The sequence below is a fragment of the Orycteropus afer genome, unplaced genomic scaffold (assembly GCF_000298275.1).
Source record: "Orycteropus afer afer isolate SDZICR_OR568_19922 unplaced genomic scaffold, OryAfe1.0 scaffold00001, whole genome shotgun sequence".
NCBI lineage: Eukaryota > Metazoa > Chordata > Mammalia > Tubulidentata > Orycteropodidae > Orycteropus > Orycteropus afer.
In genome coordinates, this window is record NW_006921588.1 from 19,957,786 (window position 1) to 19,985,072 (window position 27,287).

General features: G+C 35.8%; 1 protein-coding gene across 1 annotated transcript in view; it reads left to right on the forward strand.

The window, feature by feature from the left end:
* Positions 1-27,287, forward strand: part of TTN (titin) — a 284,216-nt gene that overhangs the window by 124,489 nt on the left and 132,440 nt on the right. Inside the window, 36 exon segments of the mRNA XM_042780925.1 lie at positions 211-291; positions 437-517; positions 687-770; positions 1,035-1,136; positions 1,593-1,706; positions 3,843-3,923; positions 4,121-4,195; positions 4,423-4,506; positions 4,644-4,727; positions 5,005-5,088; positions 5,289-5,372; positions 6,094-6,174; positions 6,487-6,684; positions 6,812-6,889; positions 7,103-7,177; positions 7,383-7,475; positions 8,454-8,555; positions 8,736-8,830; positions 8,915-8,996; positions 9,212-9,295; positions 9,483-9,560; positions 10,249-10,332; positions 10,595-10,678; positions 10,898-10,981; positions 11,185-11,514; positions 13,018-13,092; positions 13,848-13,922; positions 14,590-14,682; positions 15,497-15,574; positions 16,707-16,775; positions 16,925-17,029; positions 17,165-17,458; positions 18,707-18,787; positions 19,499-19,576; positions 26,125-26,208; positions 26,904-26,987. Coding sequence (XP_042636859.1) covers positions 211-291; positions 437-517; positions 687-770; positions 1,035-1,136; positions 1,593-1,706; positions 3,843-3,923; positions 4,121-4,195; positions 4,423-4,506; positions 4,644-4,727; positions 5,005-5,088; positions 5,289-5,372; positions 6,094-6,174; positions 6,487-6,684; positions 6,812-6,889; positions 7,103-7,177; positions 7,383-7,475; positions 8,454-8,555; positions 8,736-8,830; positions 8,915-8,996; positions 9,212-9,295; positions 9,483-9,560; positions 10,249-10,332; positions 10,595-10,678; positions 10,898-10,981; positions 11,185-11,514; positions 13,018-13,092; positions 13,848-13,922; positions 14,590-14,682; positions 15,497-15,574; positions 16,707-16,775; positions 16,925-17,029; positions 17,165-17,458; positions 18,707-18,787; positions 19,499-19,576; positions 26,125-26,208; positions 26,904-26,987 — 3,618 coding nt within the window.

Below are 27,287 nucleotides of genomic sequence, written 5' to 3' on the forward strand. Positions count from 1 at the left end.
AAAGAAGCCCCTTTTTTATGTTTTGAGTATGAAATGCTTTTTGTATTTAATTGTCTGTTACTCGAGTTAGTTTCATTCAAAATGAATGTGTTCTGGTGTGAGAATTCAATGGACGTTGTCAATCTGCCTGCCCATTTTCTTACAAAATAACAGTGCACTAGCTAGTTTGGGAAATATAAAGTCAATTTTACAAATTACTATCTTTTCAAGTTCCTGAAGTACAGAAGAGAGTTGTCACAGAAGAAAAGATAACAGTTGTTACGCAGAGAGAGGAGTCTCCACCACCGGCAGGTACTTGATCCCATCTCTACGAAATAACTGCGTCCTTCCTTCAAGCTTCTTTACTTGCATGCCTTCTTTAGTGGGCCTGCCAATTCTATGTTGCTCATTTATTTGGCCTTTTTGAGAATTTAAATATCAAATACTATCCTTTAAGTGCCAGAAATACCAAAGAAGAAAGTACCAGAAGAAAAAAGACCAGTTCCTCGGAAAGAGGAAGAAGCTCCACCACCAAAAGGTATTATCTCTTCATCTTTCCAAGAATCACCTTTTTGATAATATGGTTCAAGGCATATGATGGTTTTGTTTATTTTGTGACCTGAGTGCACTGTGGGTGTATATTCGTGTTTTGTGTTGGGCTCCGATGAGGTGAATTGAAACTCTAAATGTGTATAATGTCTCTAAAGTACCAGCTGTACCTAAGAAACCCGTCCCAGAGGAGAAAGCTCCTGTACCTGTTCCTGTTGCAAAGAAAGCTCCTCCTCCCCGAGGTAGGATTCTTCTCTGGACTCTGCCCAAAATCTTTTAGCCTGTGAATTCTTGCTTTTTATGTATGTCCTTTTCTTTTACTGACTCTTTATCTTGCTTTTCATAGAACTTTTGTGGTTCACATACGTGTGATATGTGTTGTGTAGTGTGTTTTCTCATTTTGCTAGTGAAATTAGTGTACTGTGCAAATCTTACCCAAACTCTAGGGAAAGAGAATTGTTAAACTTCTTGATTTTTAAACTTCAACTTTAATGCATTTTTTAAAGCTGAAGTTTCTAAGAAAACTGTCGTAGAAGAAAAAAGATTTGTTGCTGAAGAAAAACTATCAGTTGCAGCTCCTCAGAGAGTGGAAGTCATGCACCACGAAGGTATTATTTTTAGATACATAATTGGAAGTGATAAGGAAAGTGAGTTTGTGTGTTTCTTTGAAGTCCTTTCTTCTTTTCAAATGTGATTTTTTAACTTAGAAGTTGACTCTGTCAGATACTCCCTCTTATGTTGGTATCAGAGTGTGTCTACCTATTGTAACCTTTTGGAACTGAGTCTTTTGTGTCTATATTGGCCCTGATTCACTCCAAGAAAGTGAAACAGGCTGCTGAAAATGTGGTAAACTTGATGAGGCCACACCTGGACATAATTCTAATATACTTCTCAGTCTTGGTCAGTACTGTGCCCTCATCTTGAATCGGCTCTCTCCTTCTTGTGATGAGGAAGTACTTTGAAGTCATACCATAATAGAAGATCTGCTGTGCATCTGTAGTGAACACATGGCTGGGATCAGTATTTGTGGAGGGTGAATTTAAATTAAATCATATCTTTTAAAGTATCCAAAAAGGAGAAATGGAGTTATGAAGAAGAAGAAGAAAGAGTTTCCATTTCAGTTTATAGAGAAGAGGAAGGAGAGGAGGAAGAGGAAGTAGAGGTTACAGAATATGAAGGTAAATGATACAATAAGCTAGAAATGATGTGGAGTCTTGCTGTGATGTTTCCTTTTATTGTTTGTTTAGCAGATCGATAAAAATTAACACAAATTCAGGGAGTATCTGCTGGCTCATTACCAGTAAAAAAAAAAAAAAAATGCAATCAAGTTGAATTGAACTCATGGCCACCCCAGGTGTGTCAGATTAAAACTATGCTCCATAGAGTTGTCAACGGCTGGATTTCCAGAGGGAAAGCACCGGGCCTTTTTCTAAAGCACTCTAGAAGGACTTGAACCACCGACCTTTCAGCAGATACCCATCCATGTGTCTTTGGTTCAAAACACAAGTTTTGGGAGCATTCTTTTGAAGTGAAACATACCAATGTATTTTGTATTCCTCTTATTTGTTTACATTGGGGGAAAAAAAGCCTTAAAAATTATCATTTATAGTTACCTATTGAGGGCAGGTATCTAAACATGTGCATGTATGCTTCTATGAAACAGGACTTGGCAGACAGGCACAAAATTCACTCTAGTAGTCTAATGCCTAAAATATGAGTACTATAAATTAGTGTTTCTCAAATTTAACCCTGTACATATATATGCAGGCACATACACACACGTTTTATGAAATAATACTTACTCTTACAATTTGTGTTGAACATCGATGTTTTCTATTCTATTCTGTTCATTAAAAAACAGAAGTTGTAACCTGACAAACTGATTTTATAACTCAGTAATATGTCCTGACTCACATTTTAAAAATGAACTAGAAATTGTATTATACTAACACATCCAAAAATCAAGGCCAGGCTTGTGAGTGTGAAGCCCTCAATACATAAACCTTCCCTACATTCCATGTATACAGTAAACAATTATGAAAAGTCTGTGGCTAGAATGACTAGCCTTTCCAATGATCCCACAGAGCTTGAACCAGCTGTACTTCAGTATTGGGAGAGAGATTTTATGAATGAAGGCATGATCACATTGCCTGCTAAAATCCAGCATTCTGGTCAAGTCCTGCTGTACATCCAAAAGGACTTTTCTGAGTCCTAATACAGCTCTGCTGTAAAGGGAAATCAAAGTTCTTCAACAAATTAGCTCCCTACCCCATGAAAAGATAACTAGAATTATAGTACAATGAGATGTCCTTGAGTACATCTTGACCAGTAAGAGGTGGGTTTTTCCCCTTTTTTCTCCACTTGGAAGAAAAGTCTATGTGAAACCCAAGATGTGTACAGTCTTCATGGAGTAACCAGTAATAGAGCAAGGTAGGCTCCGTGTACCTCCAACAGGAAGCCTATCATCTATGCTATGCTTTTTGGCAAAGGCCATGATGTTAGGCACACAATGGGGACCTGGTAGATATGAAGAAGGGCCCCATAATTTCCAGATATGTTTGGAAATTCTCATTGTATGGGTCTCACTCCAGTTTTTGACCTTACGCATTATCATTTCCTTCAGTACCCTAGACTTTCTATTTAAAAGGAGAGTCAGTCTATGATAATTCATATGCTTTCATTAAACCCAAAAGATTTATGCAAAGATGGACGGCTTGCTGAGTTTACTTTCTAGTATAAAGAGCAAATGTATTTTTAAGTGGACCGTTTTGTTCTATGATTAATTTCATACACATAGGCTCAAAAATCATGTGAAGACTCCTGCTTCTTCTACCATAACTGCCCCCACAAAACCTGGGGGGAAAATGCTCGTTTTCAAGTCCTTAAGAGGTTTTCCATATGTAATCCATGTGTCTTCTTTCTTATAAATTATTTATGATTCCTCAAATATGTTTGTACCCCACAGGCTTCACACCTAGAGTGTTGTTCTTATTGAAACTTGTTTTCAAATTCTTGTGTTTTTGTTCATGTAGCCACTAGCATTGTTTTTTGTCTGGTACTTATCCTGCTCTTCTTCATCCATTATTATATTATGATAAACTTGAAAATTAATGAAAAAGATTTCCTGTACTCTTTATTAAAGCATCTTCTTTGATGAAAGTGTTCTTCTTTGGGTGTTTTAAATGGGAACAATCAGGGATTTGGCAAGTGTTAAACTTGTGATATTTTAATTACTTTTTGAAGTGACAAATTACAACTAAAACACAGGTAAAAAACATTATAATTGATGTTCTTTAAAATTGATGTCTTTGAAGTGATGGAAGAACCTGAAGAGTATGTTGTGGAAGAAGAACTGCACGTTATTTCTGAGAGAGTGGAAGCTGAGCCAGTTGAAGGTATATCGATTGTGAAAATAATTTTAGTTCTATGTGTGTTTGGTTCGTCCCATTTTTTTATGTCCTTATAGTTAATGTATTGTCTGTATTTCAATACTGATAGATATCAAGTCTAAATAAAAAGTGTCCTCCCATTTTTTTATTAAAAATAAATAAGGACATTTATTTCTACAAGTATATTTTATAATCTTTTTAAGTGCCTGAGGAGCCCCGGAAAATTGTACCCAAACCGAAAGTCCCTGCTAAAAAAGAGGAGCCTCCACCAGCTAAAGGTATAATTTCTCTTTGAAAGATACATAATACCATTTGTCTTAATAGATATAATAGTGCCTTTAGTTTGTATAACTGTCCGCATTTTTGTCAACACACGTGTTTTTGCTGAGTATAATTATTGTTTGTGATTGTGCGTGATCTTTTCAAAAAGTCAGTTCTAAGCCCCCAAACTCTGTCACTTCTTAAGTAATATAAACTGGTATTCTTAAATTTGATCTTCCTAAAGTTCCAGAAGCACCTAAGAAAATTGTGCCAGAGAAGAAAATTCCCGCTGCAGTTCCTAAAAAGGAAAAGGAGCCGCCTGCTAAAGGTATTTTACTTCATTGTAGAATAATGCCTTTTTCATCTTAAATTGATAACATTCACCATGTTTTAGAGCATTAACAAGAAAGTAAGTGTGCCTGTGTTAATTGTATGTTTGACTGTGCTGCTTTGATGTCCTTTAAGTGCCAGAAGAGCCAAAGAAACTAGTTCCCGAGAAAAAGGTTCCTCCCAAAGTGGCTAAGATTGAAGAACCTCCCACAGCCAAAGGTAAATGAAATCCCCGCCACAAAAGCTAGAAGCATATATATGCCTTGTCTGTCTTTCTCCAGCTACCGTCCTTTGGGTCACACCTTATAAACGTTATTGGCGTATATTAGTGGCAATGGTGCCTTGTCTTTGGGTGGAGTCTTAATTTGTTGTGATGTTTACTTGTGTGTACCTTGTAAATTCATTATTTCTAAAGTTACAGTACTTTCTGACTAATAAGCTTTTTTAAATTCAGCTTTACATAGTACCATTCCCTAATCTTAAATTATCTTTTAAGTGACTGAGCGGCACAAGCAAATTATCCAGGAAGAAAAAGTTCATGTTGCTGTAACGAAAAAAGAAGAGCCTCCAAGAGCCAAAGGTACAGCCCTTTCCACAAGCAGAACAGTGTACCTGTTTCATTTTCTTTCCCACGTACGTGGGTTTTGGCCTTTGCTCTTGTTATACTTGTTGTTTCATGTTTGAAATAATGAAATCGTCAAGTCTCTTGTGTTCTGTTTCCTGTTCCACTTTTTGTGGTTTGAATGAAACAATTCTTACAAGTGAAATCTGTCTTTAAAGTGCCAGAGGAGCCTAAGAGAGCGGTCCCAGAAGAAAGAGTTCCAAAACTCAAACCTAAGAAGGAGGAGGAGCCCCTAGCTAAAGGTATACCAGCTCTTTAAAAATTTGAAATGAGCACTTAGGCATTGAAAGTAATCTAGTGGCATTGGGGTCACCAGAGAAAATAATTTAAATACAGATTATAAGGTAAGTAATAAATGTATGTTATTTCTTATCACTTCAAAACCAGACATTTCTGATACTAGAAAGTACTCTTTCTCTCTTTTTTCTAAAAAATGTGAAGCTTTCCCCAAACATGTGAAGATAGTTTTCCTTAAATTTTATTTGTATTCTAATGTGTTTTTTGTTATTTGTCTATCTAAATTTACATAATGCTTGTGTTATGTGGCAGTCTTTGGTGAAATTTTTAATTTCTTACATTCTGAATTTTCTACATTGTGCCAGTAAAACTTATGCAATATCTTAGAATTAAGGTAAAGAAACTATATAACCCAAGTTTTTGTGTAATGCCTCTATTTAGTTACATAGTCTGCTTCCTAGTTTTTGGTATCATCTCTTAAACATAGGACTTGATCATCCTAAAGTGATTCAATGTCTTTGAAACATCAGATAGCTTAGAAGGAAGTATTAAGTACTCGTATGCATATAAGACCACGGTGATTTGCAGGCCTACTGATTTTATTCCTTGCCATTTAAATAAACATTGTTATGGTTGTCTTTGTTTTAGGTTGTCTGTACAAAATTACTCCTAATACATACATTTTCAGAATCTTGCAATTCACTTTTAAAAATTACTCTTTTAAAGTGACTGAAGTCAGAAAAAGAGCTGTTACAGAAGAAAAAGTATCCATTGAAGTTCCAAAAAGGGAACCTCGTCCCCCGAAAGGTATATTAGTTTCTCGATTAAAGAATAAAATGAAGCATGAAACCTTATGGCTTTTGCCTGCTAGCTCCCAAGTTGACCCTATCCTTTAGTGGCTTATTATTGACTAAAAAGGCAGGGAATCTAACATTTTGAATCACAATTAGCAAATGTACATTCTCTGATACCTTGAGCAGCAAAGTATAGTGAGGCTCTCCTATAACCAGTACATGAGATCATCATAAAGGAAAGAAATCAAAGCACACTGTCACTATCATCACTGCCCTAAGTGGGCTCTAAGTAAAATTCTGCCTGTTGTCAATATTATTGCAGAAGATGTAACGATAGCAGAAGAGAAGAAATGGTCTTACACCCAAGAAGAAGAAACTGTTGCTGTACAATGGGATGAGGAATATGAAGAGTATGATTATAAAGAATTTGAGGAATATGAACCCAAAGAAGAATATGACCAATATGAAGAATATGAAGAGCGTGAAATTGAGCATTATGAAAAGCGTGAAGAATATATCACAGGTATGAGACTATGGTTACACTGTTGATAAAGAGATATTATTTTAACGATTTGATCCCATTTAAGAAATATAATTTCTGATTTATGTTCAAAATGCTAATATTAAATACCTTGTATGTGCTTTTAAAGAACCTGAGAAGCCTGTCCCAGTAAAACCTGTCCAAGAAGAAGTGGTTCCCAGAAAGCCAAAGGCCCCACCAGCTAAAGGTAGAGTGAGAAAGACTTTATCAGTGGCAGGACATCTGTGTTTCTTCCTTGTCTGTGCTACTGTAAATACATGTTGAAATGGCAGTGTTCCAATCGTATGTGTGTATAGGGGATATACATTATGTTGTATGTCATATTTCTTAAACTTTTTCTTTATCACTCTTAAGAGATCTGGTTCAGGTATTTAAATCTCTTAATATTGGTATTTTAAAGTGCTGAAGAAAGCTGTCCCTGAAGAGAAAGCACCAGTGCTCATTACTAAGAAACTCAAACCTCCACCACCCAAAGGTATATGACCAAGTAATAACTACCAAAAATGTCTTTGTCTATCATGTTCTTTAAATGTGTCAGACTACCTTGTCTCATGTACTTTGTTTTTACTGAATGAATTGTTCTGGTCCTGATTCTAACATTTACAATTTTCCATGTGTTTTTATTACACTGTATTTATGTGGTTGGTGTTAACACTCTTTAATAATTACTATCTTTAAAGTGGCTGAGGAATCAAAGAAAGTTGTTGAGGAAAAAATACACATTTCAATTACCAAACGTGAAAAAGAGCAGGTGACTGAACCAGCTGCTAAAGGTATAATCCTTTCCTTTATAGAGTCTGATTCTTTTTAATGTCTCCTTTGAAGTTTGCATAGTTATATTTTGCTTTATTTTGTTGTTTTGTGTCTTTAAAATTGTTAGGAGGATGCTGGATATAAAAATATGTGAAATAAGTAGTTAATGTCACCTTTAAGAGAAGCTATTTCAAAATATACCCATGGCCCCTCATGGAATGGCTGTGCTCTGTCATGAGGCTATAATATGTATAAAATAGAATGTCTGCATTTAAAATTGGTGACCATTTGGCACTTTCTAAAAAAAAAAAAATTATTGTGATTTGGGTGAAATTTTACAGAGCAAATTCATTTTGTTCATACACATTTTGTCTCATAACGTTGAGACAATTCCCCACAATGTAACAGCTCTCTTCCCACTTCTTCCCCATAGTTACCTCTTCCCTGTGTCCTTCCCTCCCATGTACTCCTACCCCCTGACCTTGCACATTCTTGATTTACCTAGATTGATACAATGATATAACAGTATTACAAGCTTGAGAACTGTTTATTCATTCTAAAGTCACCCTGAAGACTGAAAAAAACATACCAAAAACAAAAGCAAAGACAGTATCCTGGAGTGGTTTTTTGTTTGTTTGTTTTTTCTTGGTTTATACTAAATATGAAGTAATGACCCTGAATTTGAGTGAATATACATACTTACTCTGAAGTAAATTTAGCTTTTTTTTATCAAGATGTTTCTTACAGGCAGAGGTAGACTAAGCATCATTTCACATTTGGGTTCTGCTACCTCATATTTACTCAGAGTATTTCTGTGTGTTTTTCTGCCTCTGAGGTTCAGAATCCTTTAAGAGGAACGTTGTTATAGATGAACAATTGTCTGTCTATCATATTAGAGGCCACTGCAAAATTCTATCTGCTTAAAGTACAAGAAAGCAAGCATTGGCTGGATGTCCTGTTTCTGACAAATAAAATGTTCTTAAATTTAATATTTCAAGTGCCCATGAAGCCCAAGAGAGTTGTCCCAGAAGAAAAAGTACCTGTCCCTAAAAAAGTAGCAGTACGTGTCCCTAAAAAAGAAGTAGCAGCACCTGTTAGAGGTACCGAAATAGCACGCATTTTAATGTGTTGTTAATGTGCTTTGGTGTTAAAGTCATGTTCATTCTGTGTGTGAAGTCCTTTTGTGGGAGGGTAAAGCTTGTTCTTTCTTCTGTTACAAATGGGCCTTTGTTCTTAAGTTTCTCCATTTTGTTGAATAACTGAAAAATGTGCAACTTAAGATGATGTCTTTAAAATGCCAGAGGTGCCCGAAAGACAGGAACCAGAAGAGCTCGCCTTTGAAGAGGAGGGTGTGGCTGAAGTAGAGGAATATCTTGTTGAAGAAGAAGAGTACACTCACGAAGAAGAGTACATTCATGAAGAAGAGTACATTCACGAAGAAGAATATGTTCACGAAGAGTACGGTCACGAAGAAGAGTATGTTCACGAAGAAGAAGAACTTGTAACTGAGGAAGAAGTGGTCCCAGTGATACCAGTCAAAGGTAGATCCTGTCTCTTGCAAAGGGATACACAGCAGAACATTGGAATGTGGGTGTGTGATTTGGTCAGATTCTGGGGTTTATTAACACCAGTGACCAATTCTGCTTATTTTAGAACATAAAATTATTAGATGCTGAAGTTTGATTTCTGCAGGTGCTTTTTTGCATTTTATGTCTTTTCTGCAACATTTCCAAAATTCTTCATAATATCTTTAAAGTGCCTGAGGTACCTAAGAAGCCTGTTCCAGAAGAAAAGAAACCTGTACCTATTCCCAAAAAGAAGGAAGCCCCACCAGCAAAAGGTACATTGATTTTCCCTCCATTCATGTAAGGGGTATACAGGAGACTTAATCTTCAAATTAATAGTTAAATATCTTCTGAGTACCAAACTCTTTTTGCATTGCTATCTGTTTTTAAAATGTTAACTGTTCTTTGTATGGATGTGTTGTTACTCTGGTTAGAATATAACAATAGATAATATCTTTAAAGTGCCTGAAATCCCTAAGAAGCCAGAGGAGAAAATTCCTGTGCCTGTTCCTAAAAAAGAGAAGCCTCCACCAGCAAAAGGTACATCTCCCTATATGATCAGAGGAATCATATAACAATTTACCCATATTGCATAATTGGGTGAGCCGTCTGAGTCCTTTCCCATGGCAATATTAACAATATTAATACCAAGGAAAGGATCGCCCAGCTGGTCACAGAGCATTTCACCATGTGTTCATCTCTGAATTTTGCCATCACAGCATGCTTATGCTTAATGTTTGGCTCCTCCTCTTTAGTGAAAACTTCCTAGTGTTATATACGTTCTTATTGTTGTTATTTGTTATTATGTGCCATCGAGTTGGACCCCTCATAGCGACCCCTCTTTGGGTTTCCAAGGCAGTATCACTATGGAAGTAGATTGCCCCATCTTCCTTCCGAGGAGTAGCTGGTGGGTTTGAACTGTCAACCTTCTGGTTAGCAGTCAAGTGCCTTAGGCACTACGCTACCAGAGCTCTCATTCTTCAAAATTATCGTTTACCAGGCTTTATGTGTTGTCTTTAGCCCCCTCTGTTTTTATTCCTCTCAGTGTTTTTTGTTTTGTTTTGTTTTTAATTTGTGTGTATTTTTCTCCTTTGGTTTCATGGCTGTTTTAATATTTGGAATCTTCAAGTGTAAGAATATCTGTGATGTTTTGATAAAGGCTTTATGTTACTGAGTCCTTGTCAATGGGTGAAAAATGTGGCACTAACCTGATCTGATGTCTTTAAAGTTCCTGAAGTACCCAAGAAACCTGTACCAGAGGAGAAAGTACCAACACCAGTACCTAAAAAGGTGGAAGCCCCACCTGCCAAAGGTACATGAACTTGCATTGTCACATGACTTTTTTTGTTTCAGATTTGCACATGAGTAAAAAATTAATTTTCTATCTCATGTTTTTTAAGGAGGCTGTTCTTTAATATAATTGATTTATGGAAAAAAAGTTTTTTTTAAAAAAAAAAGCCTCTTGGAATTCCATGATCATACTTTTATTACATTATCTTAATATTTTTGTGGTTATGCTTGGATGCAACGTTTTTATGTTGTATAAAATTTTTCTCTACATCATTTATTTAAAGTGCCTGAAGTACCCAAGAAGCCTGTGCCTGAGAAGAAGTTGCCAGTCCCTGCTCCTAAGAAAGTAGAGGCTCCACCCAAGAAAGGTACATTGGTTTTATCATTTGAAATACATGAAAGAAAAAAAAAATAACCTCACATTTTATATATGTTCATATACAAATGCCCTCATAATATTGCATGTTTAAAAAGTTATATATCTTGTTAGAAATGTGTAGCAGGTACTTTGTGATTTAATTTTCAAATTCTATTGTTCTAAAACATGTAAAAGAATGCATTCTTAAAGACAAATAATATCTTTAAAGTGCCAGAGGTGCCCAAGAAGCTTATCCCAGAAGAAAAGAAACCAACACCCATTCCGAAAAAAATGGAAGCTCCACCAGCCAAAGGTACTTTAATGTTTAAAAAACTGGGCAAAAATGAAAACTGGTGTTATACAGCCTTACTACTGACTTGACTAATGCTTGATGACATTTACTTTGATGGCAACTGATGCATTTTGATCTTAGAATATCATTTTTCATGTTATCTCATTGTTATAAGTATTACACATATAAGTGATTCTTGTACAATTGAACAAATATCTTTAAAGTGCCAAAGAAACCGGTACCAGTTCCAGTTCCAGTTCCTATAGCTCTGCTTCGAGAAGAGCAACTCCCATTTGAAGAAGAAATTGCTACTGAAGAGGAAGTTCTACCTGAGGAAGAGGAAGTCCTACCTGAGGAAGAGGAAGTCCCACCTGAGGAAGAGGAAGTCCCACCTGAGGAAGAGGAAGTTCTACCTGAGGAAGAGGAAGTTCCACCTGAGGAAGAGGAAGTTTTACCTGAGGAAGAAGAAGTTGTACCTGAGGAAGAGGAAGTTGTACGTGAGGAAGAGGAAGTCCTTCCAGAAATTAAACCTCAGGTGCCAGTTCCTGCACCAGGTTAGCAGCTCTTCTTGCAATGATCAAGGCCTCTTTTTGGTAGAATTCTGTCTTTCCATCTTTTTGTTTGTCTATCATTCATCTATAGCACTTAACTATGTTGTCTGCCACCTAAGTCTTAGAAAGCATTTCACATATATGTGCTCTTATCATTGTGTGTCTGTCTATGGTAAATTCCATGAATGTGCTTTCAAATTCTATTTGAAATATTTTTTATTTGTAGTCTTATTCTCATGTCTTTTTTTACTATAAATTCAGTACTGTACATATGGTTTTTAATATCTTAAAAATGTTTTTAAGTGCCTGAAGTGCCAAAGAAACCAGTGCCAGAGAAGAAAGTCCCTGTTCTTGCTCCTAAAAAAGTGGAACCTCCTCCACCAGCCAAAGGTACATCTCCCTGAAGTGAATACACACCCAGAGCTTCACCAGAAAAATTATGATGGGACTCATTTTCAGAGAAAATAAAATGTATTTATGAAATGGACAGTCACATTTTGTACTTCTAAAAATGTTGAGGGACACTGATACCTCTTTCTTTTTATTGGCTACAAACAAGCATTCAAGAACAAAGATGACAGGAATTGCCCCAAAACTGCCCCAAAAGTCTGCCTGATTGCTTATAATTTTATTAAGCATCATAAATTTTGTATAGGAGTTTTGCAAAGCTACATTATCTACAGGAAAAGAAATTTCCATGAAAAATATGATGACTAGATCTTCCCAATTTAATCCTCTAAACATTTATATCTAAGTGCCTTTGTAACAGCAACCTGAGGGTGAGGGGAGATCAATGTATTTGTCAAAACACTGGGCAATAGTTTATATCTTCCAATGCATACATACATCAGTCAGTAGGTTTTGATTTCAGCCTTGGCTTTGTACCTTGCTGTGTTACTTTAAGTCTTTTAACCAATCTGAGCCTCTAATTCCTCACCTGTAAAATGGGGATACTAATAACAGTTGTATCAGGCTCTGATGTTATTGTGAAGATAATAGAAAGGAAGGTATGTGAAAGTATTCTATCACTGAATAAGTAGTATCTAGATTTAACTTACTCAATCAGGTCATAGTATAGGACACAATAAATATATTTATGCCTTAAAGCTCAATATTTTCTACAAAAAAAAAAAAAAAATCATGACATTGTTACTTAAAAGGAGCATAACTCCTCCACCAGACTAAACAGCTTATAATCCAATGTGATAGTAAAACTGATCCTTTGTTGCATCTCAAGGATTCAGATATACTTCATAATGGTTTAATAAATGACTGGTAAAATTTACATTTAAATGGATAAAATGGCAGTATCCATCCTCTGATATTCAAATATGTTGCTAACCCCTTGCTCTGCAAAACTTAATTACATCATCATGTTTGGCCTTCCCACTTGTCTTAAGCTTCTATCCGGAGTGATGTCGCATGTTGTTCTTTCTACATGTGGAATTCTTGTTCCCTTTTTCGTCCTTCATAATAAATTCTTGTTATGAAATGGTGTCTTTAAAGTGCCTAAGGTTAAGAAGAAAGTGCCGGAGAAGAAAGTGACCATTCCCAAAAAAGAGGAGGCCCCTCCTGCTGCAGGTACTGCTATTCCCAAGTAAATCAGACATGCCGTTCCAATTCTTTCCTTTGCCTGAGAAGCGTCCCATTTCAACATATGTTGGAAAGAACTTATTGTTGTGTCTATTGTCTCTGTGTTTGTGAAACTGAAATTATAAAATAATATCTTTAAAGTGCCTGTGGTACCTAAGAAACCTGAACCAGAAAAGAAGGTGCCTCCTCCTGGTCTTAAGAAAGCAGTGCCTCCTCCTGCCAAAGGTACATCATCCCCCAGTGGGATGTATTTGCTGCAACGATGTTGAACTGTGGTGCTGTCCATACAGGATGTTCAACATAAACCTGTGCACTGTGCTGTCTGTCATCTACGTTGTCATTTGTGAATCCGTTGTACTTATGTTTGTTTCACCTCCATCTCTGCACTTTGTGTATTTTATGTTTATCCTCTACGTATGTTGTGTCTAAAATATAAAACTACCAAAATTATGTACCTTGAAAGAGCCAGAAGTCACTAAGAACCAGTCCCTAAAGTACCTGTTGCTCTTCTTGAAAAAGCAGAGGCTCCAGCAGTAAAAGGCTTTCTCTTTATGGAACCTTTATCTTGAACCACAACTTCTTTATTCTTGTCTCATTAAGTCTGTGAAGTATCAGTGTTTTATCTTGTGCAGTGTGTGTTGTGATATTTATTTTCCTGTGGTGAAAAATGGGAAAACTGGTCTTTCTATACTCTTCTTTGGTTCTTGCATTTTAAGTGCCTAAAACAATTAATATCTTTTAAGTTCCTGAGGTACCTAAGAAAGTGGAAGAAAGACGAATTGTGCTCCCTAAAGAAGAGGAAGTTCCACCAGTTGAAGGTAGATGACTTTCTAAGAAAATAGCATTTTCAAGGTCATCATTATCTTATTGTTGTCTAATATTTGAAGGAAATAAATATGCATTTCAGTCCAGAAAATAAGCATGTTCAGGCTCTAAAAGAAATTCTTTTTTCCTGATAGAAATTGGGTAGGCCTGCTAAAACCAGTTGAATTGTCTTTCTTACATATGTAGCTTGTTTGTGTGTGTGTGTGTGTGTATGTATGTGTGTGTGTGTATATATATATATATATATATATATATATATGAATCTTTTAAGGGAAATTGTGTATTTGCTGTGGGAAATTTTTCATGAATTGCCTTGGTCAGCAGTTGTGGGGTAAGCTTGTCCAAAGGAAATTCCTGAGTTAGCCTGAGTAATTAGTGCAAAAAATTTGACTTCCCCTAAGTGGCCACTTGAACTCAAGCAAGTTTCCCTGCATCAAAAAAATAAATAAATAAATAGTAATAATTGTGATTAAATTCTCTCTGAAATCCTTTCCAATTCTAAAATTTTGGGAAAGACCTCACGTATTTTAAAGGTCCATCAGTTTTTTCCTGTGAGTTGCTTACTCTTATCAGACAACTTCAATTTCCAGATACATAATTTTAATCTAATACTTTAAAGAATTATAGAAGATAACTTATAAACGAATCATCTTTTTAAAGTGTTTGAGGAGCCTGAAGAGCCTATTGTGGAGGAAGAGATCCTAGAAGAACCACCTAGCGTAGAGGAGGTTGAGGAGGTGGCGCCACCTAGAGGTACAATATCTTTTATGAGTCGGATATTTAAAACACTTCATGTTCCAAATCTTCCTCAGAATTTGTCAACATCTAATACTGACCTGTGCACTTTTTAACATCATATTAACGATACATTGGAGATTAATTATTTCTTGAACTGGTACCTGAAACTTTTTCCATAATACTGAGTCCTACCCCACCCCACCCCTCATTTTTTTCTACTGCATCTTAAGTACCATTAAGTAAATTACTTTTCTGTTATTGGCATTTTAATTTTCTCTGCTCAGAAATACTGTAATACTTCTAGATTTCCATCTTTAATTTTTTTCAGTATTATGGTGGGGAAAAAATCTACTGATGTGTGATATAGGAGTCCCTCGGTGGTGTAAAATGTTAGCACACTCAGCTGCTAACCAAAAGGTTGGAGGTTGGAGTCCACTCAGAGGCATCTTGAAAGAAAGGCCTGGTGATCTCCTTCCAAAAATCAGCCATTGAAAACCCTGTGGAGCAGAGTTCTCCCACACACACGGGGTTGCCATGAGTTAAAGTCAACTCAACAACAACTGGGTTTGGGTTTTTTTTTTGGGGGGGGGAGGGGGCTTGAAGTGTTCACTCTTCAGAAAAACTTGTAACTTATTATTCCTGATTTCTAAATAATACCCTTCTCATCTCTAGAATAACTACTCCATATAAATACTTACCACTTAGGTTGCTAATATCTTTTTTAAAATAAATCAAGGTTTTGTGTTATTTATAGTTGTTTGGTATATGAGTGTTGCTGTTTTGTTCATAGCATGTCATTTTTCAAAATGTCCATAAAATATCTTTTAAGTGCCTGAAGTAGTTAAGAAACGAGAACCTGAAGCACCTACTCCCGTTCCTAAAAAAGTGGAGCCTCCACCAGCTAAAGGTATAGCAAATCCTAATTAGTATGTTCAAATTTCTTTTCATTTTCTTTTTGAAAAGCACTGCTGTCTTACAGTTATTTAAATAGCAAACTTAGGAAACGGATGAAGGATCAGTAAAAATACAATCCATTCCATTTCTTTAGCCTTTTTTTTGAATGATAAGTGTGTGTGTGTGTGTGTATGTGTGTGTGATATGAGCACGATTCTAGAAATTTCTTATTTAAATAGCTGATAATTTTAATATATTGGTACATCTCTCTATACTTAAATAGATAATAACAGATCTCCCTTCCCCACATTCCATTCATAGATTTTTATCCCATTACATCAGTAGAGTTCTATCATGTAATTATAGTAATAATTTCTACTGTGTTTATTATTTTATAGGGGAAAAAATCCATTATATGGTTGGATAATAACTAATTTAAAGACCCTCATGTCTCTTCTGAAATACTTGTCCTTAGTATTCAAGGTTGTTACGAAATGTTTATTTCTAATTACTTCCTACTTAGATTAGTACTTCAGATAGAGTTCCCAGGCACAATGATTAAAGCACTTGGCTGCTAAATGAAAGATCAGCAGTTGGAACTCACCAGCCACTCTGCAGGAGAAAAATGTGGCAGTCAGCATCCTAAAAATGTGCAGCCTTGGAAACCATGTGGGGCAGTTCTGTTCTGTCCTGGAGGGTTACTCTGAGTCAGAATCAACTCCATGGCAGCATCTGGGTAGACATTCTCAGTAGATACAATAGTACTCAGCAGCATGAGGCCTTGCTTCGGGTTTAAATCCTCTATGATAGGAATCACTTCAAAAAAGTCTTTATCAAATTAAAAGCAGTGCAAAAGCAGGCCCAATATTTATAATCCTGCTGTTTAGAAGAAGAAAAAAAAAAAAAAGAACAGCACAAGTTCTTTGCAGGCATATCTTCCCCGATGGGCATGTTGAGTACAAATGAGTGATTTGGGAAATTATCTTTATTGCTTGTAAAACAGGCAAGTGTCCAGTGGTATGCAATGGCTTTTTAAATACGATTGTAATTATCTCTGTTGAAAGATGTGTTGCTGTTCTAATGTTTTTGCTTCATGTTTATTATTTAGCTTTATCAGCTAACTAAAATACCTAATATCTTTAAAGTACCAAAGAAGGTTCCCGAGGAAAAAGTACCCGTTCCTGTTCAGAAAAAAGAGGCACCTCCAGCCAAAGGTACATCTTCTTTTTAAGTCTGAACTTCCTTTTTATGTTTTAATTAAGACGTTAATGTTTTATGTCTCTGTGTCTTGATTGTTTTTGACATCTTCTGTCTATGAAATCTTGCCCTTCACACTCCTAAATATTGAAACTGTGTTTTAAAGTGCCCGAAGTACCAAAGAAAGTCCCAGAAAAGAAAATCCCAGAAAAGAAAATCCCAGAAAAGAAAGTCCCTGTGCCTAAAAAAGAAGTTGCTGTCCCAACTAAAGGTATTTTTGGGAAACATCTTTGATTTTCATGTAGTGTTGCATGCAAGCTTTTCTTCAGTTACGTTTTCCTTTGTATTTTGAGCTGACATCTTCTGTGTGTGAAAAAATAATCGCCTAAAATAGATACTCTTTCAGAGAGGACTGTCTTTGAAGAAAAAATATCAATTGCCTTCCACAAAGAGGAAATAGTAAGAGAAAGAGAAGTGGAAGTAGTAGAAGCAGAAGTGGAAGAACTTCTTGAAGAAGAAGAGTTCCATGAAGTTCAAGAATATCTTGAAGAAGAAGAGTTCCATGAAGTCGAAGAATTCGTCAGAGTAGAAGAACGTAGAGCTGAAGAAGTACACAAAGCGGAAAAAGTCCACAGGGAAGTACAAGTCTTAGAGGTTGAAGAAGAGGAAGAATATGAAAAACCCAAAGCTCCACCAAAAGGTATAGGGATTTCTGCAGATAATACCGACTGTTACATCTTGCCCTAGCTACCTTTCCTTTAAAACTATATTTTGTGTCAGTTTGGTACATTAGAAATTCAATTATTCTATGTGATAGAATCATGAAATTCTTTAAGTTTGAGTTAAACTATTTGATACAAAGCATCTCGTAGAGGGAAATAGGAATGGAGGGAAAAAGAGCTTATGAATCTTTTTTAAAAAGTAATATTTTCATATGCAAGAGACAGTAATATTTGATATTTACCTGTTTGTGTAAGGAGGTCACTGTATGAATTTGTGCATTCTTTTTTTTAGATCCAATAGGAATGTTGAATGATAGCTACACTTAGCAAAATAACTGACCAGTGTCATCAGTTGACTGAAAACTTCTCATTTACATATTCAGGCAAAACAACTGTTACTTTATTATATTTCAATCAACTGTTCACTAAGTCATAATTATATGTCAGAAGCTTCCCAAGTTTTATGATATATTCATTAGAGAAATAACACTAAGGAAGGAATGAAATATTGATATTGGCACCTGCATTCTAGTATATTCTGAGGATAAATAAGAGCTCCAGTAAATTCTCTGCAGTATCACTCCAGATCTTAGATTAATTAGTAATACGTGTGTAATATGAAAGAAAAGAGCCCTGGTGGCACAGTGCTCAAGCGCTTAGCTGCCAACCAAAAGTTGACGGTTTGAACCTGCAAGCAGCTCTGTAGGAGAAAGATATGGCAGTCTGTGTCCATAAAGATTATAGCCTTGGAAACCCTGTGGGGAAGTTCTACTCTGGCCTATGAGTCAGAATTGACTTGATGGTAATGGGTTTGAGTTTTGCTAATATGAAAGAATGTAGGTACCTATGCTGAATATATGGGAGCTCTGATAGCGTAGTGCCTAAGGCACTTGACTGCTAACCAGAAAGCTGGTGGTTCAAGCCCACCAGACGCTCCTCGGAAGAAAGGTTGGGCAATCCAGTTCCATAGTGATTCTGCCTTGGAAACCCAAGGAGGGGCGGCTATGAGTTGGATCCGACTTGATGGCAAACACAACAACAACAACATGCTGAGTATATATAGTAAATCTACAATATAGATCAAATACAGCAATTTTTGTTAGATGTGGTATAAATTCAAAAGATATGAAGAATTTTGTGAGCTCTCTATTGTACTGACTTTACTATTAGTACTCCACAATGCTTCAAGAGTTCATTCTAAATCAAAAACGCTAATATCTTTGAAGGGCCTGAGATAACCGAGAAAATCGTGCCTCCCAAAAAACCACCGACTAAAGTTGTTCCTCGAAAAGAGCCACCAGCTAAAGGTATTATTTGGGGGAAGAATTATTTCCTTAGCTTTATGTGCAGTCACACCTTGGCTGCTTTACGAGTTCGTATTCTACTTGATGTTTCTCTTCTGTCTTTTGTGATTTGGGGATTTCTAAAGCAACTAATATCTTTAAAGTGGCTGAAAGTCCAAAGGAGTCTTACCCAAAAGAAATGTGTTATCATACCTAACACATCCAAACCAAATATTCCCATTCATGAAATAAGCACGTTTTCCTGTTCATCATTAATTTTATTAACCTAGTAAATATAAAAACTTGCTGTATATGTGTTCAATGTCTGATTTGTTCATTTTTTAAACTTATTAAAATTAACAATAGAAATTAAAAAGCAGTGTCTAATAAATAATACAAACTTACATTTTTAAAGACTCTGAAATAACTACATTATCACTGAAGAAAAATTACTATTCTACCAAAACTAGCAGAAATGGCACCAACTAATGATATATTGTTAATTTTTCTTGTCAAGTTCTTATCATTCAAACATGGAAAATCCCTGTGGATTTTTGTTGTCATATTTGTCATCAAAATTCAACTTATTTTAAATACTGTAATGCATTTGATGAAGTGATGTTTGTGTTTTATTTTGTGATGGTGTTCTGTGCTTCTATTTTTCTTATGTTCTGCTTGCTAAAATTGTTTATGAATGTGAAAAAGTAAAAGAAATTATTATTATTATCTTTAAAGTACCTGAGGCGCCCAAGAAAATTGTTGTAGAAGAAAAAGTACATATTCCTGAAGAACCCAAAGTTCCACCAGCGAAAGGTATCTGCCTTTGCTGTTTCACCACTAATCGAAAATCCCTTTTTGTTACACTTGCTATGGAGAAGAGAGATCATTCTCCCCGCCTTGTCACACTATGGCAGTGAACATGTGAACTTCCTTTATTATTCTAAGAAATCCTCCCTTTTGTGGCAACCCTCTGAGAACAAAGGCATGGGACTAAAAGTTGTTATTGTTTGTATTAATCCTTTTATTATTCAGTAACTGATATAAAGATAGTGACCCCTCAGCTTCTCTTCCCCAAATACTTCATTTGGAAAGCTATTTGTCAAGTTCTGGTTGTTTGGAAACAAACATTTTCCACATGACATTAGCAAATGATACTACTGATCCAACAAGGCGATCTAGAACGGTGCATTAACTAGGTGTTTAGTTAACTTGTAACATTTTTAATGTTTTGGCATGTTCTTGGTTAGATGTCTCTTTTTTCTCTGGATATTTTATACCCAATTATGAAATTCTTAAAAATAAGACAATCAAATATCTTTAAAGTGCCTGAAGTACCCAAGAAACTTGTTCCAGAAGAAAAAGTTCGTGAAGCTCTTCCTAAAAAGCCCGAAGTTCCACCAGCTAAAGGTATATACTTATACTAATCACAAAATGAAATCACTCTTTGTTTAGTTATTCATGGTTTAAGGTGAGTGTGTGTAGTGTTAAATCCTTGTATTTTGTTTATGTTCTTAAATGTATTTTTATTTATAATTAACATACTAATATCTTTAAAGTTCCTGAGGTACACAAGAAAAATATTCAAGAAGAGAAATCACCTATTATTCTTTCTGAAGATACAGAGATATACAGTGAGTGTAGAAAAAATGGTGGTTCCCTTTGGTTTCATTGTGTTCTTAATTCATTCTGTTTGCCTTCATAGTTTGTCAAAGTAAATATACTAATATCTTACAAAAAACCTAACAGGCCAAAAATTACTGACTCTCATTAAAGAACTTCTGTTCCTACTAGCCTCAGACAAAATACACTCCTCCACTAACTGAAAAAATAATCATCATCATCATCTTGTACTTAGAATGTTGCCTTATTTTGGACAAGTCATTGGTCATTTTCCCAACCTATTCTGTGTGGGAACATCTGCTTTGAAGCAGTTTACTCCCTCAAGCAATGTGATAACTTACTTTAAATTCACAGTAGTATTTCAACTGAACTTTGTAAAATCAAAATGCTCCAACATTATTATTTTCTTTACTCTTTACAATAATTGTTGGGAAATATTTGGCATTGCTGAGCATTATAGATTTACACAGCTATTAAAACCTCAAAAGAATACTAAAGCCCTTTTTTTTTTTTTGCTTTTGTGCAAAATTTATGATTAAACAATTAAACAATCTAAACAGTAAAAAGCCTAGTAGTCCAGATATTCTTTCATTTGTTTTTAACCTCAATCTCTCTCTACCTGTTTAAATTCATTTTGTTTGTCAACCTTTTGTAGTAAATTAGAAAAAAAGTATATGGTTACTCTCTTCTTTTAATATCTTTTCAATCTTGAGTTTTATTATTGTTATCAGCCAGTCTTCTTTTCTAAAGGCTGGGTAAAAATCTTTATTTTCTTCATTTACCTCATTTTCCAAATATTTAATTATTCTTATTTTTTCCTCTGCTTTCAGTTTTTAAATGTTTTTCATATTCATATTAAAACATGACATTATTAATTAGATGTGGTTTGAATATATGAGGTAACTAGGTTCCTAGAAAAAGAAAGAAGTTACTTGAATTTCCAGTAGGTCAAACATAGGAGAATTTTCAATGTTCAAGTTAACATCTACCTAGTTCTTTATACACAAAGCCATTATATGCATATATATGTGTGTATTTTATATATTTGTATATATATATATATAGAATACAAATACATGTATTAGTAGTAGGACAATTTTACCAATAGAAAAAAAAAAGGATGTATTCTGTAATCTCTAGCCAGTAGATTTCTCAACTTTATTGTTGCAATCATAAAAAAATGCTGAGAGTCCTATATTTAAAAAAAAAAGGAATAAAGTTTATTCCTAGTCTTTGTGTCCTTGTTACTAATTTGTGTCCATGTATTACTGTTAATTTTGGTGAATATGTGTTATATGTATTATGTATAAAGTATTTCTTAATACTGTCCTGTATCTACCTTGAAATTCTTCTAACTGTACAAATACTAATATCTTTAAAGTTTATGAAGCATCTGAAGAATTGGCCACAGAAGAAAAAATACTTGTGACTCATCCTAAAAAGACAAAACCCACACTAGCAAAAGGTATATAAGACCAGTGATGCAGTATGAAGAAAATTTATTTTTTGCTCACTTTAAAAGTTCAGAGTCTGCCTTCACCATTTATAAACTTAACTATACTCATATCTTTTAAGTGCCCGAACCACCCATGAAAGTTGTGCCAGAGAAGAAAATATATATGACTATTCCAAAAAAGAAAGGAACACCACCAATTAAAGGTACATTTCAGACATCAAATTTGGATGAATACCTTGGGCTTCAAGACTCAAAAATTGCATGATAAAGAATTTATTGTATTTATAATTATTAAGTGTAAACCTGCTAATATCTTTAAAGAGCCTGATACAATCAGGGAAGATCTTCCAGAAGTAGAAGTCCCCGGGGCTGTTCCTGAAATTCCAGCACATCTTCCAACTGAAGGTATACTTCTAGTTATGCAAATCTAAAGAAGAATTTTCTTCTTCTTCGGTCTGTAAATGTTTTGTGTTTTATGTATATCTTCACAGTTTCCAATGCTAAAATACTAACACCTTTAAAGTACCTGACATAAGCAAGAAAGGATCTGCAACTTGCCCCTAATAAGTCAAGTCCCACTCATGTAATGCACAAAGATGGATAAGCTATAGGAACAAACATTAAATTTCTAGTTTAAACTTAAAATATCTGTTAATGTCATGTCTTCATGTCTTTGCATCTTCTCAATAACAAAATACTAATATCTTTAAAGCATTTGAAGTCATCAAGGAAGAGGTTTCAGAGGACCAAGCTCAAATTGCTAAAAGAAGAAAATCACCATCACTAAAAGGTACAAGCTAGAAGAAAGTCGACCTTATCTGATGTTAGAGTTATCTTTTTTGTAGTTGTACTTAACATGTGTAAAAATACTGATATCTTTTCCTAGTACTGAAACTATTATAGGAGCTCTGGTAGCATAGTGCCCTAAGGCACTTGACTGCTAACCAGAAGGCTGGTGGTTCAAGCCCACCAGCCACTCCTTGGAAGGAAGATGGGGCAATCTACTTCCGTAGTGATACTGACTTGGAAACCCAAGGAGGGGTCGCTATGAGTCGGGTCTGACTCGACAGCACATAACAACAGCAACAACAAGAAGTAAATAGTAACCACTATTTCCTATTAAAGAATCCACTTGTGCCATATTTGCACATTATGTGCACATATACTTTCTCTGGAGGCCTTACAGATAAACATTATAGTGCAAGCATCTTCCATTTACATAACTTAAATATCAGACTAGCCAGAAAAATTTACATGAAACCATATATAGCATCTATATCCCTAAAACAAAAAATTGAATTGGATCAACAAACCCCCTCCAAGCAGGAGTCAGTGCCACCAAATGAGAAGTTCTTGGCTGTAGACCAGAAGTCAGTAATTCAACTCTCCATGGGATTTAAATTCCAAGATCTTTCCACTTGTAAGGATTACTTCCCTATTAAAATAAACGTATTGTTAGGAACAACCATATGACTTTGAAATCACTGATTTTCCATAAGGTTTGAATGATTAGGACTTAATATATTTAATTCAATGTGGAACCCCTCTACTTGTAGTATTTCTACCACACTCACCCATCTGAGAGCCTAATTCCAATTCAAGACAAAACTCAGACCTAAACACTTACTCACTTCTCTTATAGTCTATCTTTTATATTTATAGTCATATATTTTTCTCTTTTGAATCTTTTAGATAAAAGATAAAAGTTTTAAAACATTCAGAACAACACTATGTTCATAATGTTCATGAAAATCTAGAATTTAAAGAATACCTGAATATTTCTCAATTTAGAATCATTTGGTTATTCTCCTCTCTCCTAAACTTCAAAAACACTGATTTTTAAATTTTCCGGAGGTGAGTGTGCAAAAAGAAAGCCAACGCAGATAATAAAGAAACTGTTTTGTTCTCCTGAAACAAATATCTGATTGTAACGAATCTTTTTTTTTGCACTTAAAGCTAACTTTCCACAATCTAATTTTCTGTATGTCAACCATTCAAAAAAATATATATAGTAGTATTAATATTGATAGTAAGGAGCCCTGGTGGTGCAATGGTTAAGTGCTTGGCAGTTTAACACAAGATTGGCTGTTTGAACCCACACAGCAAATCCATGGGAGAAAAGACGTGGTGGTCTGCTTCTCCCATAAACATTACAGCCTAGGAAACCCTGTGGGGCAGTCCACTCTGTCATTTAGGGTCACCATGAATCAGAATCGACTCAATGGCACACACAACAATAATATAGATACTGTCAGAGGTAACTAAAAAACCAGTCCCTCATAATCAAATATTCATACTGTTACCAAATAATTACAGAGAGGGGTGTCTTCCAGTCTGGAGCATTTCTGTATATGAAGTTATGACTGAAACTTTTAAACATTCTTCACAACTCCAAAGTACAATGTATTAATATCTTCAAAGTGCCTGAATCACCTCAAGAAGATGTGTCAGAAAAGAAAACATCCATGACAGCTGCCCCTGAAATTGAAACATGGCACATGAAAGGCCTCATCCATTCTGTCCTTGTTCCTTCCTTCATTTAAAAGCTTTTAAGAAGTATCTATTATATGCAGGATGGTAGAGAGCTGGGGAGTAACAACAGACAAATGAGATTTGGTTCTTTTCCTCAAGATCTTATACCTCATTAGATTCTTGTAGGAAGCTCCCTTGTAGCCATAAAAACCACTTTAATTCAGCTGTGATTAAGGTCTCTACTGATCCTTTTAACCGCTAAGTATAATACTAATATCTTCAAAGCTGTGAAAGAAGTTGTTCCTGAAATGAAAGCAACTGAGGATGCTCCTGCAGAGCCAGAGCCTCCGCCCACGAAAGGTACATGTCACCTCAGAACAGATGCCAAGGAAACAGCTATCCTCCATTCTTAAAGTTATGGTGGTTCTAACTCTGTACATAACTCCTAAATGTAAACATACTAATATCTTAATGCTCCACAAGAAGTTCCCTTTAAAAAGAAAATATTTGTGATCCTAGCAAAACAGAAATAGCTCCGAGTAAAACATTGGTTCAACAAATACGTAGTAGAAGCGGTCACCAGGTTTCTGCTGGTGCTGGAGGACAGTGAGCATGCTTTCTCAAGAACCCTGCTCACCCCTTAGACTTGGTTGGTGGGACACAGGGAGGATAAAGGGGAAGACAACAGGTTCCAGAAAATGACATTTGCTACCTTATTGTGGTTACTGTTTCCATTAATAATTTTAACTCTTAAATATGAAATACTAATATCTTTAAAGTGCCTGAAACTCCTCAAGAAATTATTCCTGCACAGAGAATTCCTTCCAAGAAAAGAGAAACTCCATCAGTTAAAGGTACAAGTTACCATGCCCTCAGACACAAAAAGAAGCAGCTTTTGTAATCCTGAAAATATTTTGCTCTTCCTGGTAATCTTCATAACACTAAATATAAAAATACTAATTTCTTCAAGTGCCCGTAGCTCCACAAGAAATTGTTCCTGAAAAGAAAATGCATGGGATTCCTCACAAACAGCCTGAAGTTCCACCTGATGAAGGTATCCCGCGCTGGAAGCCTAGAGGGTTGGGAAAATGTCTTTTCCTGTCTGTACTAATACTTGTAACTCTAAATGTATAAAAATAATACCTTTAAAGTGCCTGAAGCACCCAAAGAAGTTATCCTGAAAAAGAAAGTGCATCTTCCCCAAAAGCCTGAAGTTGTACCTGTCAAAGGTACATTCTTTACTGTCCCTTCACCTGGGGTAGGGAGGTAGGAAGAAAGAATGAACCACCTTTCTAGCTTTGAAAATTCTTTGGATTTGTAATGTGATTGTGTGTCTGTTGATCCTATAATTCAAATATAAATTTACTAATATCTTCAAAGTGCCTGAACCTCCCAAAGAAGTGATCATCAAAAAGAAAGTACCAGAAGCTCCTCCCCAAAAGCCAGAAGCTCCACCTGTTACAGGTACTTGTTACACTGATCTCAAGCTCAGGAGAAAAGCAGCTCTTTGTCTTGAAGATGTTTCAGTGTATCTAGTGGTCTTCATAACTGCTAAGTGTAAAAATACTTATATCTTTTAAGTGTTAAAGGTTCCCAAAGAAGTTATCCCAGAAAAGAAGGTGCCTGAGGCTCCCAAAGAGATTACCCCTGAAAAGGAAGTACTGAAGGCACCTCCCAAAAAGCCAGAAGCCCCACCTGCTAAAGGTATCTGTCACTTACCTTAGCCTGCAGAAGATTTCACTCTCCTCTTGAAAATATTTTGTTCTCATGGAATTCATCACTCCTAAATGTGATTTTACTAATATCTTTTAAGTGCCTGAGGCTGCCAAAGAAGTGGTCCCTGAAAAGAAAGTGCCCATGGCACCTCCCAAAAAGCCAGAAGCCCCACCTGTTAAAGGTATCTCTCATTTAACTTAGGCTTCAGAAGATGTAACTCTTGTGTTCTTGAGAATGTTTTGTTCTCATGGTCTTCATAACAGCGACACGTGATTTTACTAATATCTTTTAAGTGCCAGAGGCTGCCAAAGAAATGGTCCCTGAAAAAAAGGTGCCCATGGCACCTCCCAAAAAGCCAGAAGCCCCACCTGTTAAAGGTATCTATCATTTAACTTAGGCTTCTGAAGATGTAACTCTTGTGTTCTTGAGAATGTTTTGTTCTCATGGTCTTCACAACTCCTAAATGTGATTTTACTAATATCTTTTAAGTGCCAGACGCCGCCAAAGAAGTGGTCCCCGAAAAGAAGGTGCCCGTGGCACCTCCCAAAAAGCCAGAACCCCCACCTATTAAAGGTATCTGTCACATACATTAGGCTGCAGAAGATTTAACTCTCCTCTTGAGAATGTTTTGGTCTCGTGGTCTTCATAACAACGACATGTAATTTTACTAATATCTTTTAAGTGCCAGAAGCTGCCAAAGAAGTGGTCCCTGAAAAGAAAATGCCCATGGCACCTCCCAAAAAGCCAGAAGCCCCACCTGTTAGAGGTATCTGTCACTTACCTTAGGCTTCAGAAGATATAACTCTTTTATTTTGAAAATGTTTTGTTCTCATGGTCTTCATAACTCTAAATGTGATTTTACTAATATCTTTTAAGTGCCAGAGGCTGCCAAAGAAGTGGTCCCTGAAAAGAAGGTGCCCGTGGCACCTCCCAAAAAGCCAGAAGCCCCACCTGCTAAAGGTATCTGTCACTTACCTTAGGCTTCAGAAGATGTAACTCTTGTGTTCTTGAGAATGTTTTGTTCTCGTGGTCTTCATATGGTGACATGTGATTTTACTAATATCATTTAAGTGTCTGAGGTTCCCAAAGAAGTGGTCCCTGAAAAGAAAGTGCCCGTGGCACCTCCCAAAAAGCCAGAAGCCCCACCTGTTAAAGGTATCTGTCACTTAAGAAAATGTAACTCTTCGCTTCTTGAAAATATTTTGTTCTCATGGAATTCATCACTCCTAAACATGATTTTACTGATTCTTTTTAGTGCCC